Raw genomic sequence first — 20,593 nt, 5'->3', positions numbered from 1 at the left:
ATCAACTGTCAAAGTTTAGGTGGTTTTGACGTTTAGCAATCGTTCTCTCTGAACTTTGACAGCTAATCGAGTTCAGTAGGTTTTGACGTTTATCAATTGGAAACGAGCGATGGCCAGATTGAAATCTTACCAAAAAAATATGTAAACGGAGGGATTAGTTGCATCGTTCAAGACCACTTATAAAAAATGTAAAACAATGAAAATTAAATAAATTTGTGAAATTTAAAATTATTTGATGAAACGCTTTGTAATTTGAAGCATCATAGTATTATTTTCAATGGAAAATAATTAAAAACATTTAATGATTGAGAGCTAACAGGCTTAAATCCTTTTTGTGGATATTCAAAGGTCAAAAGTCAGTTGTTCCAATATACTTTAAAAAGATTTAAATAGTTTCTCCATATAATAAATAACCATTATATAGTAATTTATATTCGTACTAAATGTGGGGTGTTTTAATTTAAAATGCCCAAGAATTGTTATTTTGTTTGATCTAGAAATAATGGAAAATGTTATAAAAAACGCTTATTTTGAGGCGGTCTCACACTGGAATAAGTTGAACATCCCTTTATTCCTGCTGCAATCTTGCAAGAGCAAGCGAATACCCGGTTTATACTGTTGACATCTGTGCCAAATGGCACATCAAAATAATTATTAGTGTTTTTTATACGCTTGCCTTTCTGTATGGATTTTTGGATGAGTGAAATTATTCAACAAAAAAGTTCCATTAAATTTTGTTTGCGGAATCAAATTTATGGCGGCGAAACATTCAGAATATTGGAAAAGACCTTCGGTGAGAATCGCCAATAAAATAATGGAATTGGTGTAAGAGAATCGACGATTAACAGTCAGAGATCTTACAGGCATCTTTGAAATATTGGAAGGATCAGTGAAAACCCTTTTGAAAGATCATTTGTGCCAAAGAAAAGTGAAAGCACGATTGTTTCCAAAATCACTAAATATTTTCGAAAAACAGCATCGCGTTAACGTCTGTGAAACAATGCTAACGGGATATCATAAAACGTATTATTACTGGCGATGAGTCTTGGATCTATGCTTACGACCTAGAAACATTCGCATTGACTACATTTATTCTTCGTGAGTTTTTCGCTAAGTTTTCAACCAATATCGTGCCGCAGTCAAGCTCAAACGACTGCTCCGGGGAAAGTGTTTTGAATCAATTGAAGACATTAAACGTGAACCGCTACGCGCATTGCAGGCTATTTCGGAAATTGACCTTAGCAACTGTTTCGAGGATTGGAAAACACTTTAGGAAAAGTGTATTTGAAGATTTGAGGATAGCGATAACATAGATTTTGAAGAATTAAATAAGAATTTTAAATTTAGTAGTAGTTGTTCTCTCTCAGTCCTGCTATTTGGTGCAGAGACATGAACGATAACAACATCTGATGAGTCGACGTTACGAGTTTTCTAGAGAAACGTTTTAGAGATAGATAGCTGCTACGTTAGCTAGGTAATGTTATTCGAATAGGTGAAAACACTCCAGCTCTGTGAGTATTCGGCGCAGTAATCGCCGGGGGAACTAGAGGAAGAGGAAAAATCCGTTGGAAAGGTGGTGAGAAGGATCTGGCTACACTTGGAATCTCCAATTGGCGCCAAACAGCAAAAAGGATGAACGACAGACTCACTGTTACACTAATAAAGAAGTAGAATTACAAAAATATATACATTTCTTTTTAACGAATGCTCACTACTATTTCATTGCACGTAGTTGTATATACGTCTTTAAAAATGTAGCTTATTTTATTTGTGAGATCAATTTAAAAATAGTTCCAACTTATTTAGATGGTCATCCTAAGTATATTACTGCGAGTATTAAATTGTTTTTCCTTGTTTTTTAAATGCAAGTAAAATTTTAATTGTCCTCTAAGCAATCTCTGCTAGGTGAGGGGTGCTGTTCGATCAATCGTTTTGCAATTACACACTTTTTTATATTCAGGGTGGGTGTTTGCCATTATAGGGGGCACATTAATCAAGAGCGCCATGTATACATACATACATATACATTAATTTATTTTTTTTTTGCTCTGGTTATCGACATACTCTTTATTTGCTTTGGTTCGTTCAAAAAACTTTTCATTTTAGTTTTTCGCGTTTCATTACTTTGCGAGTATTCTGACTTTGCTTGAGTATACATTATATGTATTTATGCATGTGTGGGTGTGTATGTGCACTGTACGATTCGATAGAACACGTGATAAAGCATCGGTGTCGTTGATACTGACAATCCAATAACACTTTGCACGCTAAATGTTGAGCTGCCTAATTAGTAAAACAGCTCACATATGCGAAAATAATCACTGGATTTTATTATACAAGCATATATGTATGATGCATATAGTACATATGCAAGTGTATTACGTTTATTTATTTTTTGTTAACAAATTCATTGTATATTTTTGGTTTTGTTTTGTTTTTTTAATTTAGTCTTGTTTCACACTTGTATTTAATTTGTAGCTGAAGTAAAATAAAAATATAAAGAAGAAAACGACGAGGAACGAGAATAAATTCAAATGCTTTAATCGTTTTATTCACAATAATTCAATAAGCAGAAAAGGAGTATATATTAGGTTGTCAAAAAAGTCTTGCGGTATTTTCGCTAGTTGGCGCTGAGAGCGCGTAGTTCTAGTTTCGTCGCATCGGGTCATGCTATACCTTTTTGGAAAGTTCATTTCACGCGCTAACACGTGTTTGATTGATTGTCGTTTCTTTGAAGTCGTTCGTGAGTTATAGCGTCGCAAACATGGAACAAAAATGCATCTCAAACCGCCAAAAAAATTTGTGCAGTTTATGGACCCGATACAGTTTCCATTTCCACCGCACAACTATGGTTTCAACGTTTTCGTTCTGGTGTAGAGGTGGTCGAAGATGCGCCACGCTCCGGAAGGCATAGTAGCAGCCGTAGCATCGGTCAAGAGCTGAGAATGAGTCATCAAAAAAAAAAAAATTTATGAACAATTGAAAATTCAATAAAAAAGTCAAATTTAAAGAATGGTGCTCAAAAACTTGTTTTCGAAAATGTGTTTCCCTTTCAACAGGATAATGATCCGAAACACATAGCAGATATAATTAAGTTATGTCCGTTACATTAAGTTGTCAAATATCTCCCTTCCGCTTTCTTGCTCTTTATTCAATGCTTTATAAAAAGTGTTACAGTGATCGCATTTAGTTCAAATATGCGCCGTTTCGTTTGATAATCTGATTCCATCTAGACGGCAACTTCATAATACCCCCCTCGTAGAAGCCCCCCCTCCTTATTTGCGAAGAACTCGAACATCCACTTTTCACAACCTTCTTTTCAGTTGAACTTTACACCAAGAAGGGCGTTCACCATGGACAGGAACAGGTGGTAATCCCTTGGCGCTATGTCCGGGCTATATGGTGGATGCGATAAAACATCCCATCCGAGCTCCTGTAGCTTTTAACGAGTCATCAATGAAGTGTGGTCATGCGTTGTCCTGGTGGAACACTACACCAATTCTGGACGCTTCTGGTCGATCGCCTGCTTTGAGCGGTCCAGTTGTTATGGTAGAATTAAGTGTCTGGTCATATGGAAGCAGCTTATAGTTTATGATTCCCTTCCAATCCCACCAAACACACAGCAAAACCTGCCTGGCCATCAATCCCGGCTTGGCCATGATTCACCGGCTTTCGACCACGACCGTTTTCGACCACGACCCGTATGCGATCAATTTTTCGTCACCAGTCACCATCCGCTTCAAAAATGGGTCGAGTTCGTTTCGTTTCAGCAGCGTCAAATTATGCGGCACCCAAACATCAAGCAGAAGTTTTAAAACGTTAATGATACCCCACAAGTTATTAATCATCAGTTCCCTTAATTTTGTGATATTAAAAAAAAAATAGTTGTGTTGTATTCTCCTTTTTTGACTAGTGTAGTTGCAATACAAATTGAAAAATCAAAAACAAGTTTTTGTTTGGAAAAAAAATTTATTTCATAAGATATCTTTCCGAAATTTTACATGGATTATTATCCAAGGCATAGCAATAATATCCGAACAAACTGTTTAGATCAGACCACTATCGCATTTAGCTGCTATACAAATTGAACGATCAAAATCAAGTTCTTCTATGTAAACTTATCTGCTTGTGAAGCGAAGTTAACGATTTCTCATATTTTGTTTTTCCCAAATAATGGCGTACACATTTTTGTAAATATATTCTACAAAAAGTTCTATACACATACATATATATTTGTTTACACATACGGTAGCTGTCGTAGGTACTCTTAATACTAGAAATTAATTAGTTCCATCCTTTTGGTTTGTGCCGCATATCAATTAAAAATTTCTCGCGATCACCGAATAACGTCAAATATGCCTACAGTATACTTACATATGTATCTTTAGTTGACGTCGCCCGTCAACGTTCATCATCTTGGCAAGCACACACACATATGCATTTGTTTATGCCAATGTCACCAGTCCGTCTACTGTCGTTCGTTCAGTGCTCTTCTTTTTTCGTTTATTTTCCGTTTTTCCTTAGTTTATTTGTTTGTCGAATCGTTGCCGGGAATAATTTTGCTATATGTACAAAGTAATTCTTTGTGATTCATCAAAGCACAAAACCAGCAGATATCTAAAAATATGAATGTGAATATTTATGTATATTTTTTTTTAAATATTTATTTAATTTTTCACACCGTAAGTCATTGGGTTTAGCTGTTGTTTTTGCGGTGTTCACTAATTTGTGTTTGGCTTTGTTTTTGTACACTGCAAAATATAATATTTGCTTTCTACAAATTTAAAAAAGGGATGTACAAATGGTATGTACAAACATATTTTTTTATTTAATTACATTTTTGGGCCATGTAAACTGTTTATTTTCCTAGGCCTTTTCATGTTATTCAATACTTGAACTATATATTATACTATATGTTAGTACTTAAGAGTACTCTTTTAATAGCCTGAACAGGGTAAGATAACTTTGCTACGAAGTTTGTAACACCGAGATGAGAATGTCGGAAACCCTATAAAAGAGTACCCGGAAATTGTAAATAAATCGCAAAATACTCGTATTTTATTATTCATCAATATTTAGTATTTATGCCAACGATTTTTCCAGTCCTCTAAATACTTTTCATAAGCAATTTTTGGGATGGCTTTCAGCGATCGACTGAAAACGGGTTCCACGGAGCGGCAATTCTCAATTGGAGGAACAAACAAAAAAAAAAAAAAAATCACACGGAGTCAAATCTGGTGAATACGGTGGTTGATCGATGTTATTCTTTGCGTTTTCGCTTTAAATTCGGTCATAATCGCGATGCGATTGTGCATTATCATCGTGTAAACTCCACGAATTGTTCTTACACAATTCCGGCCGTTTCTACGCAAACGCCTCAAAACGACCAAAAAGAAATCCTTATTGTCTCTTCGGAACAAATTCATGACGCTCCAAACCTCGAATATCGGACAAAATAATTAGCATTATTCGGCTCGTTTTTTCCACTCTGTTCCGGTAATTGTTGACTTGTTTGCGTGTCAAAGTCATTAAACCATGTCTGATCGATAGTTATAATGCTCTGCATAAATGTGGGTTCGGAATTCACACGATCAAGCATTTCCAAAGAGTCCTGTACCGTGAGTGTGCTGTACTCTTTTTGAAAAAAGCTTTATCGGATGAGTCGGTTGAAGAGGTCGAATATCGTCCAGAACGAAAGATGTCTTCAACGATCTCTCAACCGTCTTTGAGGGCTTTGTACCACTCGTAGGCTTGTGTTTTTGATAAAACTGAATCAACGTAAGTCTTTTCTAACATTCTCTCTCAGTCTTACCAATTTAAGACATTTTTTTTGAAACATCCTTTACCTGGGGAATTTAAGTTACAATTTCGTTTTTGTCACAATATATATATGTTAAAGATGAGCGTGATGAGCTGAGTCGAACCATGTTCGTCTATCTGTCTGTATATACGGGAACTAGTCTTTCGATTTTTAGGATATCGATCTGAAATTGGACACACGTCTCTTTCCCCAAGAAAGCTGCTTATTTGTCGAAACCGCCGATATCTGGCCATACAAGCTGAACCATAAGAATCAATTTATTGTATGAGGAACTTTTGTTATTTGAAGAGTTATCTTTAAAAAAATACGATAGCAGTACTTCGACACACGTCTACGAAATACTGACAAATGGGGCATCGCGAATTTACGCGTCTGCGTCCGAAAGAATAGAGCAGTCTTTTGTATGGGTCATACAAGATGAATCCCACAAAAGTTGTTCGTGCATGAAGCACTTTCAAGCAAATGGTTGTTTATTTTTTTTGAAACAACTGGACATATCGCAACCATACCACTATACACAATAACTTCTTTGACAGCTGGTTTTTAAAAAATTCTCTCACAAACCGATTGAAAAACCTTAATTTTTGAGCAGTCAAAGCATCACTTTGATGATATAGTCCTGACTTAGGACCAAATGAATTCTTTTTATACCCGTACAAAAAAAAATTAAACTAAAGGGTGATACATTTCGAGATTAGTGTTTATTATCATTCTAAAGAATTTGTTCCGGAGCGTGAAATTATATTCTCACTAAAGTGTTATCTTAATAAATCCATTGATTGATGCGACGTATGGGGAGTTGCGCCGTCTTGTTGAAAGCAAATATCTCCGAGATCATGAGCTTCAATTTCAGGCTAGCATATACCATAGTTGGTTATCTTGGCGTGATAATGGTCGCCATGTACCGTTACGTTCTCACCGGCATAATTTGTGAAGAAATATGGACCGATGATTCCACCGGCCCACAAACCACACCAAGCCCTTTTGTCGGGGTGAAATGATAGCTCTTGGATCTCTTCTGATTGCTCCCCGTCCTAAAAGTGACAATTTTGTGATATAGGCTTTTTAAGAGCCTATAGAGCAAAGCGATGTCGTTTTCAATTTAAGATCTCGACGTAAAATACGTCAGTCCGAGTTACTGCGATCGGCGCCGAATCGAGTCTCCACGATCTTCGTGTACACTCTCAGCTAAGGGTGCTATATTTTCTTCATTGCTTGCTGGACGTGGTCTATTCAGTCGAATTATAATGAATTCTGGATCTCAAGATGGGTGATGGTGTTAAGATGATGAATACTATTCGTACTCTCAGTAGACCGATTATGGTGACCATAAGTTGAGCGAGAATTTCGGTAATAAAGTTGAACGATTTGTAATCGTTGTTAAGGTATGAGGATGATGAAATGCTTTCAATGCGCATGTTTTGGAGAAACCTAAATCAGAGTTTCAAAAGTGCTTCGAAAATGTATTAAAGCACACGCAAAGTAAATAAATCGATTTTCGATGATTAAATGTGTTTTTTTTTCTTAGTCCTGAAATAAGAAAGACAACCTACATTTTTTAATTGTCAAAATAATTTCTCGAAATTGGACATGTGCTATTGCTTGAAACAACTTTAAAATTAATGAGATCGGGCCAGTATAGCATATAGCTGCCATACAAACGGAACGATCAAAATCGATATACATATTTTTTATACCCTTTTATGCTGTACTTAATGCACCTGTCAAGGATATTATAGCCTAAATTAAACCTTTGCTTCATTTGTTCATTTTATCAAATAAATAAATATTAAGCTACCAAACAACATACATAAATATACATATATAAATTAATATCATTTATCATTTCATTTAGCATGTTTGGTTAAGAGCATTTCCGAAATTGCCGAACTCTATGTGATGTCATGCCGCAAACATAAAACAAAACCCTTACAGACTGTATTGGATCACTTGAAAGGTGTTGAATTAAATAAACAACAACGTCAGCCAGTGCTATCGTTAAAAACAATTAAATTGGCGGCCAGCGATTGTGAAGCATTGGAGGAAATTTTTAAACGGGTAATCGACACGTTCGATGATGGTGGATTGCGAAAAAATGTTGTTGTAAACATATATTTTTCTCGTACTCCCGTATATTTTGCAGGTACAGTACAAATTTATAGATCTCTCATCATGTGATCTGGACGAATGGGCGACAAGTGCACTCTTCGAAATGATCGAGTATTATGAGGCCACCAATGAATTGGACATCTCATCCAATTCCAAGGGTATGACCATGCGTGGTTGGGCTGGTTGCATGGCTATGGTGAAGCATAGCGAAGAATTGCGTGTTCTAATCGCACAAGGCAATCCAATTTCGAAGCAAAGCGCCGACGGTTTGGGACTGGCGATAAGTGCATCCAATTTACATACCTTAAAATTGGAACATTGTGGTTTGAGGGGTGCGCTGGATGGCTTATGTAAGTGACTGACTTTTGTTATATTTTTTCTATATGTATTGCAATAAATTTACAACAACAAAAAACTCGTATTTATTGCAGGTTTTAAATTGCGCTCAAATTCCATACTTAAAGAGCTATGGCTAGCACATAATGATTTAGATTGTAAAGATGCTGAAGCTATTGGCTCTTTGCTGAAATACAATCACTACATTGAACTGATTGATATAAGCAACAACAATATTAGAGATATGGGTCTGCTTTACATCGTCGACGCATTAATACTGCAATCCAGTGAATTGGAACGGCGTTCGATGTTGCATCGTTCGGCGGCAATAGATGACGACGACAGTTTGTCATCAATTGATGCATCACAAACAACTGATTTAGACTCTAGCGATTCGTTCAACGCCAGTAGTAAAAGCAGCGTCGACGAAAACGCGGAAAATAGTGAAAGTGAAGATAAAGTTATAGATAGCAAGCAAAAAGTTAGCAATGTTGATAACTCCACGGACGTTTTTAGCACGCCGAAGCCAACAGATAAAGTCACAAATGTTGCAGTGTTAGTTGAAGTAACGGTGTCACAAGCAAACAGCACAATTATAAATGGCAAATCCTCAGTTGGCGCTGTTGTGCCATTAACAACAGCGTCCAATGTGTCATCTTTGGACGAAATGGACGGTGATGATGATACGGAGGATACAGTAAAATCATGCAATCATAAAAATGGTACATTTGCGCCAACTGGGCAATCAATGTTGGATAAGCTACTGTCCATGAATAGCGAAAGCAGCAGCGAAGAGGGTGCCTCGAATTTGTCCACAGATACCATAGCGGCATGTGGCTCTGAAGATGCAAGCATCACCAGTGATGATATATTTGATACGTCTACGGCAACGGGGACGACAAGCGCATCGAACGATACGCATAAGGGTAACTCCAACCTGAAGACGGCAAGCGACTTATTGGCACGAGTGGCAGCGCGGGTGGAAAGCGCGACGGACTTGAAGCTAGGTCAAGCTAAAGGTGTGGAGGAAATGGTGTTAATAGGTGAGTTTCGATTACTATCAAGATTTTATATTTCATATGTTTTGTATTAAAAGAATTGTTTTTTACACCCGCAACATGTTGCTACAGAGAAGTTAGGCTTTCGCAACCTCACTAGCGCTGGTTGCTGATAGACGCTTGCTGAGCTCGCAAGAAGTCTATAGATCTAGCGCTTGAATACACGAAGATAGATGATCCCCTGCTCTCACCCCTCCTGATAGACATTGGGTAAAAGCCGCAGAGAGGTACATGTGAAGTTTGAAAGAAGAGTTGATTGAGAGCTCCCGACAGAAGACTCCTCGTTCAACCTTTCCCTTGAGCTTCGATCCATCTGTGAAAAAGCTCATTATGCCTCTTCTCTACCCACATATCTCCGAGAAGATTCCACGGCGCAGTGGTTATCAGGGATGCAGACCAAGCGAGATAATATTACAAAATGTCCTTCTCCGAGACCCTTAATATGCCCAATTTCCTCGAAATTTTCCCTTAAATTTATTGAAATATTTTCGTTAAAATTCGTTCAACTTTTGTCAATCATATATTTTTAATTAAGTTGAATTGTGGCAGACAACATTCCTGCGCTAGTTTGGAATGCTTTCTGTTTTTTACAGTCCTTGACCAAATAAAAATTCGGGTCCGTTCCGGTTACATAGACCCGAGTATCGCCGGACAGTCTTTAATTGATCTATCAGTTTACTTATAATGAAATTTACAAACCGTTGGTAACTCTAATTTATTTATCCGTGTAGTATTACGGACAAATAAAATAAAATGTCTAATTAATTTAATTTTAAATGTTTATATTTATTTTTCCAGATATTACAACATCGGAGATAGATCCTGGCATCACAACGCTTGACAACAGCAGTAATGGTAGTAGTGTTGAAGGAACCGTTAGTCACAGTAACAACCATTGTGAGACTATATCGGCCAGCTCGCCATCAAGTAATGATGAGAACAATGGCAACAACAATACAACAAGCAGCACAATTTCAGACATTAGTGGGGACGAAGACCTTTGCAGAAAGTATCACGAGTTAGGCGGACCGGCGGCGCAAGATCAGGATAATCAGAATCAAAATTTACTCTTAGGCCAGCAAGCGAACGCGCCAAATGTTTCCGGTATCTTCGAAGTAACCGCCGGCGAAGGTGATTGCACGATTGCTGAAGCACCTGCCGCCATTTCTAATATCGTTGATGACGATCGTTTACAGCTGGAGCAAACAACAACATTACTGCAGCAACAGTTACCGGCTTCGAAGGCGGTAGATGTGAATAAAAACTCAAAGCTGGCCGATGATTATGACGATACGCACAGTACAGATTCTGCATTTGAAAGTGCCTCCGAAGGTGATATTAGTAGGCATTTGCCAGAGGAATATAGTCGGCTATCGTCCTCCTTTGACGGTGCGCCGATGGACGATATTGGGAAAGGTGTAGCCATTGAAACGGGTACTATAGCTACTGAGTCTACAGAGTATTTGGCTGACGCGGGAGTAACGCCAACTTCTACACCAACACCACCGTCACCATTGAACACACGACAATTGGGTGTCTCGCCACTTAGCGCATTGGAGGATGATATTGATGCGAATTGTAGAACAATAACGCCAAATACGGGTTTCACAGCCAACACATATGCCAATGTGGTAAAGGCGTCGAACGAGCAAGAGAAAGCAATTGCTACAATGCAAACAACAACAAAAACAGTTACAGCGACTAAAACAGCGGAGATACATGAAAATGTTTTGAATGAATTGCCTTCATTGCCGAAAGTCACTATCGTTTCTGACACTCTAGTGTCTAAAGATAAGGAAGCGCATGGTAATCGATTAATACCAACTCCACCGCCACCGTCGACCTCGCCAGGCGGCGCTAGTCAGGGTATGCGTCGTACGGAGTCATCGGTCACCTTCATTACACCTGCCACTCGTCATCGTTCGCAGAGTTCAGATAGCCTTTGTAGTGACAATTCACTGGACGGCAGCATTAGTAGTGATCTTAACTTCTCCACTTCATCACAGCTAAATGAGAAACTTACCAAAAATGATACACTCACGCGGCAACAACGACAATCGGATGCGCGTGCCGAGCCCGCGGTGAAGACACCCAGCGGCTTGAAGGCGCTCGCTTTGTGGAATAATAATTTGAGTAAAGAGGCTGGCTACTACATAGCGAACTTGTTAGCCGAGACCAATTCACTTGAATTGCTAAACATTGGCAAAAACTGTCTATCAAATGATTTCGTGACACGAATAAAAGATAGTCTCATGCGTAATACGACGCTGACGACACTGGGTCTGCAGAGTGCACACCTTAGTGCGAATGGCATCGAAACGTTGGCTTCTATACTGACTTTTGGTGGAAATAGCACCTTGCAGCGCCTAGATATACGCGACAATAAGTTAGAAGTAGAGAGTCTAACGAAAATCGCTGAAGTGCTCAAATCAAATACAACAATCACGCAAATCGATATCGATGACGAGCCGAAACGTCTGTCGGTAAGTATGGCTTTACAAATAGCAAATAACAAAAAGTTAAGTGATGCTTTGAAGTTGTGTTACAAACTCGTTATTTGAATTGTTTCAGCGTTAGTGTTATTTGAAAAATTGTCTTGAGCTCATCAGGCGATCATGAAGTACATTTAATATTGATGTTAAACAAGAACTTGATTTTGATCGGTCGGTGGCTGTGGTCCGATCTAAACAATTTGTTCGGACTATAGCATACGGTCCGAATTAAAAAATTTATTCAAATGCGACATTACGTGAAGGTATCATGTCGTATTTCGTGAAGATAACTCGTCAAATGAAAAAGTTCGTTATACAAGGAATTGATTCTCGTCGTTCAGTTTGTATTACAGCTATGCTACAAAGTTTGTTCGGAATGTAATAGGATTGAGTCGTTACCATTCTTAAAAAACTTTCAAAATAGGCTCCTTCTGCGTCGATGCAGCGCTGCCAACACGATTTCCAAGCGTTGAAGGCGTCACGGAAGGCATTCTCCGGAATAGGCTTGAGAGCCGAGGTGCATGCTGTTTGGATCTCCTCTGTCGTCACAAAATTATTGTATTTAAGCGTTGGAATGCCGGTCTTGGTTAGGTAGCTTTTCACTAAAAAGGCGGTGTGAGCCGGGGCGTTGTCCTGGTACAACTTCCAATGCTCAAGTGCTCCGTCACAATGTTATGAACTACAGATTTTGATAAATTTAACATCTGTGCAATTAAAAGAATTCTTAATCGACGGTCTAAGCTCAAAATTTTGCGCACACGAGTCACATTGTCGGTGTTTGTCGAAGTCGCAGGTCTCCCAGCACGGTCTTCATCAGCGACCTCTTGCCGGCCCTCCAAAAACCTGGCCTGGTGCCAATGAAACACCCCTGTTCTTACTAAAGAAACATCTGGGTAAGAGTGCTTGATCATATCAAACGTCTCTGTCGCAGATTTACCGAGTTTGACACAGAATTTAATAGCGTGACACTGCTTTAACGAACGCTACATTATCGGTTTGCACTACTCACAGACACACGTCTCGCTTCAGCCAGCCGCTCGTTCGCACTTTGATTACAAAGAGAAATATTATTCGAGCTTACTCGAAACAAGGACTAGTTTTGTGCTGTTACGGAGCAGTCGTACAAATTTCGGTTATATCTTAGAAATTTTACAAACCATAGAACAATAATTACAATTTAATTAATTGTGCAGAGACTGTTAGTTGAAGATTCATGCTCGCCTATGAGTTCTAATTTCCTAATTAGATTGCTGGTCGATGATTAAAGTATCATTATAATCTTCCAATACTATATAACATGCCTTTGAAAACTCATTAGAAAACGAAAATCATGAACATAATTTTGTACTTTGCATGTTTTGCGTTCAAGTTTGAAAAATTACAAATAGTGCCACATGTCACGGATTTATACAACCAACAGACGACAAAATCAGCGGAGTGTGTAAGTAAGGTCATTAGACTCTACAAATTGCTGGCTGATGGAATGGCTTATTTTTTGCTTGCTAAATGGCGCTTACATTTATTTGTCTTGCACGTATTTAATATTATAATATATTTGTATATATGCATATGCAATGGAAAATAACGGTTCATATACTTATTCTGCTTACCTGCTTCTCAATAATTTTTATTTAATTAAAAATAGCATGTCTACACTGGCAATAATATTACAGGATATTAAATTTTTCCCCTTTATTTTTTATCTTCTCTCTCAGGTGGGCAGCGAGGCGCACATGGACTATACGCGTGTACTGGATAACGTGCGCTCAATGTGTTCGCGTAATGAAAAAACGCAGGCGCAATTACAATCGGACAAATCATATACATGTGGCGCGGCCAATAAACGACGCAGCGGCTACTATATGGGCTCACGCAAAATCTCATTGACCTGCCATACACGACCGCTCTTCGAGTCTACTAGCGTAATGACCGCCAGCGCCTCCCCAGCACCATCGGCGGTCAATACGAAGTTGGAAGCGAAGCGAAAAACCGGTGCACGTCTGCGCTCACCGGTGCCCAGTCCACCAACAATTTCACCATCTTCTTCGCCAAATCGCAGTCGTTTTCAGGTATTTCGTGTCACCGAAGACAGTCCAGTTACCTCGCCCTTGGCTCAAACACCGCCCTCAACTGCATCATCTACATCGTCGCTCGCCACCAACAGCAATGGTAGTACCGTTTCTATGCCCGCTGATATGCCATATAAGAGTTCATTGAGCATCCTACCGGCGGCGACATCCAGCTCACTCCCAACGTCCAGTTCGCTGCCCTCAATGGCTACTGTTACATCGTCGACCCAATCGATTAAACGATTTTCATCGTCGCAACGCTCACGTTTTCTAGTATCGAAAATCTACGAAGATCCACGCGTGCCATTATCAAGTCGCTCATTGCCGCCAATTACACCACCGATTCATTTACCGCCTACGCCGATCGCTAAACATGCACCGGAAAATGCCAAGCTCACCATATACTCTGGTGCACAAGCGAAGTCAGTAGAACCGGCAGCAACAACAACAGCAGCGGTAGTACCAGTAGTTGACACGAAAGCGGCGGGTGAAAATTCAGCAATAGCAAGTCAAGAAGATAAAGTCACAACTGCTATTAAACACGGTGACGAAAGCGACAAGATTGTTGTGCAACCTACAACACTTATAGTCACGCCGCCAACTCCCGCCATTGCCGAAGACAGCGGCAGCAACGCAAGCACAAATATTCCTGATTTTAGTCAGAATATTTCTAAAAAAGAAGTTGATAGTACAAAAACCATAGCCGAAATGCCGACGCTACAAGCAGAAATTTCACAACCAGCACCGCAAACAATACCGCAACCAAGTGAACCACAACAACCACTCTCACCGCCAAACACTAATAAAATTTCCACAATCGACAGCCAAGCGACCGCCGCCACTGTCACCACTACCACTAACACACAGAATTCTAACATTACTTCATTATCGCCCAGCTGTTCGTCTTCGTCCTCTTCATCATCGACATCGCCGGCGTCGCTGCACTCGAATTCATCATCAACAACGACATCCTCACCGCTGTCACCCATATTTTCCAGTAGCTCGAGTGACTCCACTGATGGTATTGGTGGTAATGTTGGTGCTATTGGTGAGCTCAGTTTGCGCGATGAACTCTTAAATGCAGCTACTACCCGTTGCCCACTTGCCGTTTTCAATGACAATGATAACGACATTACGCTCACCAAGAATTCGACAACCGATTTGAGCTCGTCTTCTGCGTCGCCGTTAACAACGGAAGAATCCCAACAACGCCAACGTAAAGTCTCATGGATGGCGAATCCAGGCGCTGTGGATAAATTACGTTCACTATTCTTTCAGCGTAGCTCATCGCCTGAGAATAAGACACAATCATCGTCAGCGGCTAGTACGCCACCACAAACAAATCCTACAGCTATGCTTCCACCTACTTTGAACACAATTGTTGCCATTAATAATGCTACAGGTGAGATATTTCTTCGCTAGTGAATCTGATTTCAGTTAAAACAAGAAACAAAGTTAACCCAAATCTATAATACCTTTCACAAATACAATACCATAGACAGATAGATACGGAGGATACGCACCGCGATCATAGGTCTATTGTGCCCTCTAATTCTTTTATATTGTTCCTTTCAATCCTAGAGAGCTTTTAAAATTCTGGCTACTTGAGTGATTGATGGATTTAATGTGATTTTGCACTAATGCGTCATCATTCGTCTAGCCATTTGACTATGCTTTCCGAAAAGATGTGCGCCCACGCCTCGAGTTTTAGCTCACAGAAGCAACAAGTTTCGTCAGAGCTCATTCCTATTTTGTGCATATCCCGTTGGAAATCTTGTTAGTATTCTTTAGTTATTTTTGCTAAATATATTTAAATCTGCGGGTGTTGTAACCGTCTATTCGTTGTTTGTCCAATTCCGTCACTACTATACCCTTATTTTCTTTTCCTCATATCTTAGTTCCATCTTAATGGTGTAAGGGCCTAGTGGGAAATGAGCTCTGGTCTCGTCGACGAGGTCGATGCCGCTTCTTTTGCAAGTTTGTCTGCTACTTAATTTCCTTCAAATTCTGTGCCCAAAGTAGCCGACGTTTATTCCGTGCCATTCCCAAATCATGTGCGTGATGATGTTGCCATCAGTGTAGCTTGGCTGTCCGGCAAATTACTATATGCTACTTAATTGGTGTTCTGCTGAGTAAGCGCATGAGGTGCTGGCGAATACTTCTGCTTGGAAAATGACTGCCCATGAGGAACAGCTTTTTTTTGGGCCCAATTTCTTCTGTTGTCCTTGATCCATCTGTGTATAAAACCTTTTTTTTTTAAATTTTTCTTGCCACGATATTTTTTATCCTAAACTTATGCTGAATTTGAAGTGAAATTCATTGTCTTCGAAATATCATCTCTACATTAAAATTAGATAGAGAGATAGAGAGGAATTGTTTTCCTTATTTCCGTTATTTTTGTGGATGATGCGATCTTTCTTTTTCCTGTCCCTTCTAAGTTCATGGTTAATAGGTCTTTCTTTTGTGAAAGCTTTATAACTTTGAATAAGGTCAATCAAAACTTCTACTGCCACTGTGAGACATGTTTTCATGCATTATGTTATACAAGCGCACGCTAGTCTTTGGACTTTTACGGCAGTGCTGGCAGAGATTACTTTCACTCCGACCAGGTAATTGCTCCATAAGCGATTATTAGTTGTACAATGGTTGGACACATCCTGTGCAGTATCGTGAGCGTAGAGATCCCTATATCTTACCAGCTGTCATTAGTGATCTTGTCGCTTTACTGATCGCATGGTTCATGTAGCTGTTCCATGTTCAAATGTTACCTCCAGATATTTCGTTTAGTGAATAGGAACATCTTTCATTTTTATTTTACTTATCATAGGAAATAGCACGAATATGCTCCGTATAATATCATACGAATCATGTGTTTACGAATTCTCCTATTGCTATTATTACAATATCATCTGTATAATCTTGCCATCTTATGCCGTTATTTATCAGAGATCTAGTTTTTGGCTTGCCAAAACTGGAGAACTGACGGGTGTTTTTAAGACGTGATTATCAATGCGCCAATACTTCGGAGTAGGTATTTTTGACAACTGGTTCTTGATTTATACTTAATTTGGTATGCAATTTCATAAGAAACAAATTTACTTCGGAACAACTTTTGCAAACCGTGCAAATTTTTTATCAAAATACAAACAGAGTGGATATGTCGAGCAACCAAGGATCGGAATTTTAGCCGAACGACTATCAAGCGCGTCGCACGTTCGATGGATGGACCCAAAATGAGATGTCAACCAATCGATGAAGATCACTTTTGGTTGAATGGGCACATTAATAAACCAAATTGTCATATTTGGAATGACGATAATCCATTGCTGGTGTGCGCTATGGACAGAGGGAATCATTTCTGTCTATGTACCGCTATAGAGACATGATTAAAGACTTTTTAGTGCCTGAATTGGAGTGTGTTGATGTGAAGGACCTTTAGTCGGCGCTAAATGCCATGCAGCCTGTGTAGCAATCAATTTATTGAAAGAAACTTTTGATGTGCGCATTATTCCGCGTAGTGGGTCGGTGGCGCTGTCCTCAAGATCGTACGATTTATACCTACTATTTTTTGCGGGCTTATGTGAATGCCTAGGGAGATAAGCGCCTACTATATAAGCGCTATTGGCGCCTTGGAAGAGAATATTCGGTGTGTACTTAGAGGCGAGTTGCCCATGCTAGAATTTATTGGAACGCATTTTTAAAACATAATTACAAGTTTTATTTTTATAATAATGCTAAATTCTTGGCCATAATATAAAATTCGTTGCATTTTTTCTTGAAAGTTACATATCTTTTCGACACCCTTTATATAAAGAACATGCGGAAAAAAATTGTTAGTGATCGGATCATTTGTTCTCAAGTAAGCACTCAAGCAAGATTGGAAAAATAAATTTTTAAGGAAAACGCCTTCAAATAAAATTAGCTCCATCAGGCTGACTGCCTTGAGGGGCTACACTTTAGAAGGCTGTAACTCAAAAACTATTTGTGATATCGATTTAAAATTTTAAATTATTTTCAAAGGTATAACCTATCGAAATATGAAAATCGATCATTTCACATTACATAGGTGTACCTCTGAATATAAAATAAAAAACATATTGTGGGGTACTTTTTGGTTTGGCTAGTATTTCAGTTGCATACATTTAAACCCCACTGTAATAAATCTTTTATAATGATATATGATGATGAGCTTTCCCTTTACTTGCACTTTATTTCGCAGCTTTCAATGTTAGTGACTGCACTTTAAGTGACGCCTCCTCACAACAGCTCTTGCAAAAATTCGTCCATGCCTCGCAACAGTTAAGTAAGGTCTTTCGACAAAATCTCTCTTTTGGAAATGAGGCTACTACAACACCAACAGTAGCAATAACAACAAATACGTACACTGGTATTACAACTGGTGCCAGCGGCAACACAAATGACGTTTTATCAGTTGGTTCTGATGGAAGTGGCGTCGGCAATATTACACTACCAACAGAACAGCATGATATTGCGCTCATACCCACCGAAGTTAAGCAAGAAATCAAAGAGAACATCTCACCGGAGCATACAATCAATGAGGAGACATTGCAAAGCTTACAAAAGCTCACAGGGATCGAGGAGGCAGTGCGTTGTGTAAAGGAGCAGCAGCAGCAGCAGCTGCAGCAACAACCACCACCACTAGGAGCGGTAGCATTATTGGAGGATGTGGACGCTGCGGGGGTGATTAAAAAGTCTACAGTGCTTGAAGATTTCAATGCTAAAGCCACTGTTGATGCCGGCCTGGTTAGTGGCTTACACGCTGTCGAAGGTGCTAATCTAGCACTGGTGCCAGCGTCAGTCAAAAAAGAGGAGCCAGTCAGCAGTGCGGCCTCGAACGCTTCTGCCAGCACTTAATTTAACGGGTTTTTTACTTTCTAACTGTAAACTTTAAAAACTATTTAATTTTTTTTACATTTACTTAGATTTTTAATTTAAAAATTGGGAGTTGTATTGCTGTATACCTACAATATTAATCTATACAGACAGATATACAGATATATATATATATTTATATATTTGGCGATTACGCACTTAAGTAACTTAAAATTAGTGGATTTTCTAATATTTGTGCTAGCTTTAAGAAGTAATTACGTGCTTGCTTCGCTCCCACATTTTATTTACGCTTAGGCAGTGTATATTCTTTTCTTAAATAACAACTACAAGAAGTTGAAAAGTGTTGAAAATATGCTATATATGCTGTGTGTACCTTTAGCAAGCGGAATTATTATTACATTTATGTATTTTTTCAAACAACGCTTAAATTATTTCCAAGTTCTACACAGCCATGAAAGCTGTTAAGTGTTACCATATGACGTCAACTACAAAACTGCTAGTTTGTGTTTTCAAACTCCATCTCAATCTCAATTACTGTGTGTTACGCGTGCTACTACAATAATTTCCATTGAACTTTTGCAACTGAGGAATAATAATGTGATTTCAAATGCGAGCGTAAATGGTGTATTAATGTCTATTATTATTGTTCTTTTACAAAACAATGTTGGTATGTGTGTAAGTGGGTGTGTGTATGTTCATAACTGTAAATATGTATTTGGTTATGCCTAAAAGTAAATTTAGGCAATGGCGTTACCTGTTGAGCTGCATTTGATGTCGAAATGATGCTATAATTATGTATATAAATATTTATTTAATTTTAAAACCGCAGTGGGGTGTTTTGTGGTGATAAACTGCTTTTGTAGGCGTTTGCACAAAGTCTTTAAGCAAGGTACTTGCTATTCTACAGGGTTTATTGCACTTCTTTAACCCGATGTCCATGGCCAACAAGTCGTTTAAGTTATTGCGAATAATTTAAACAAATAGAGCACTTAAATAATTGAGAATAAATGATACAAGTATTGAAAAAGCCAATATGTACATGCAACAAAATTAAAAAAAAATATTATGTGTAAAACAAATACAACAAAATTAAAAACAAAAAAAAAAAAGTATGCATTAAGCAAATATGTATATAATATGAAATTTGCGCAGCACTCACAACAAATTGTGTAAATAGCGTGGAGTTTGTTTTTGTAAGGTTTTTTTTTTTGTTTTGATCTAGTCTGATTTAAGACCAACAAAATAATCAAATAAATTTTCTTAAAGCAAACCAAAAATTTCCAAATAAAGTAAATAATTAATATAAAATAAACTTAAATAACTGCGATTTGCGGCAAACGTTAAAATTTATGAATGTGTACTTATTTAAACATATTTTAAAAAAGAATTTATAAATCAAAATTTGTAGATTAGTATTAATTTAAACATTTTTAAGTTCCAGCGAAATGTGATTCACGGTGTTTAAAAATACTTGCAATTAAAATGAAATAATAAATTTTATTAGTTATCAAAAATTGCTTAAAAATATATATTTTTTGGATATTATATAAAATTACATATTATCTTCAATATGTATGTATATAATATACAAAGTTGCATTAAAACTATTCGGCAATATGTACTATAAAATTATTTCATGAAACTTTACAAATCCATAAAAATGGCATGAAATGCCTTTAAAATATCTAATAAAATTGTTGATGTGTGTTTTTTGTTTGATTTTGCAAATCAATCACTTCAAAAGTGATTTAGAGTTTGATTGGCTGCCTTCTTGTGAAATTAATTCTAAATTTGGTAAACGTTTTTGGTTTATCAGTTACAATACAAAAAAAAAAACTAAATATAATATTAAAT

At 38.1% G+C, this 20,593-nt stretch overlaps 1 protein-coding gene across 1 annotated transcript in view; it reads left to right on the top strand.

Annotated features, from left to right (window-relative positions):
* Positions 1-19,985, top strand: part of LOC108965417 (serine-rich adhesin for platelets) — a 25,508-nt gene extending 5,523 nt beyond the window's left edge. The window contains exons 3-8 of the mRNA XM_018927799.1: positions 7,677-7,879; positions 7,965-8,280; positions 8,362-9,309; positions 10,123-11,807; positions 13,532-15,287; positions 18,105-19,985. Coding sequence (XP_018783344.1) covers positions 7,677-7,879; positions 7,965-8,280; positions 8,362-9,309; positions 10,123-11,807; positions 13,532-15,287; positions 18,105-18,760 — 5,564 coding nt within the window. The 3' untranslated portion in view covers positions 18,761-19,985. The remainder of the gene's footprint in view (positions 1-7,676; positions 7,880-7,964; positions 8,281-8,361; positions 9,310-10,122; positions 11,808-13,531; positions 15,288-18,104) is intronic.
* Positions 19,986-20,593: the final 608 nt, after the last annotated feature.

The sequence above is a fragment of the Bactrocera latifrons genome, unplaced genomic scaffold, assembly GCF_001853355.1.
Source record: "Bactrocera latifrons isolate USDA-ARS-PBARC rearing strain unplaced genomic scaffold, ASM185335v1 scaffold_14, whole genome shotgun sequence".
Taxonomy (NCBI): domain Eukaryota; kingdom Metazoa; phylum Arthropoda; class Insecta; order Diptera; family Tephritidae; genus Bactrocera; species Bactrocera latifrons.
Note: the sequence above shows the minus strand (reverse complement) of the source record. Positions and strands in the feature narration are given on the sequence as shown.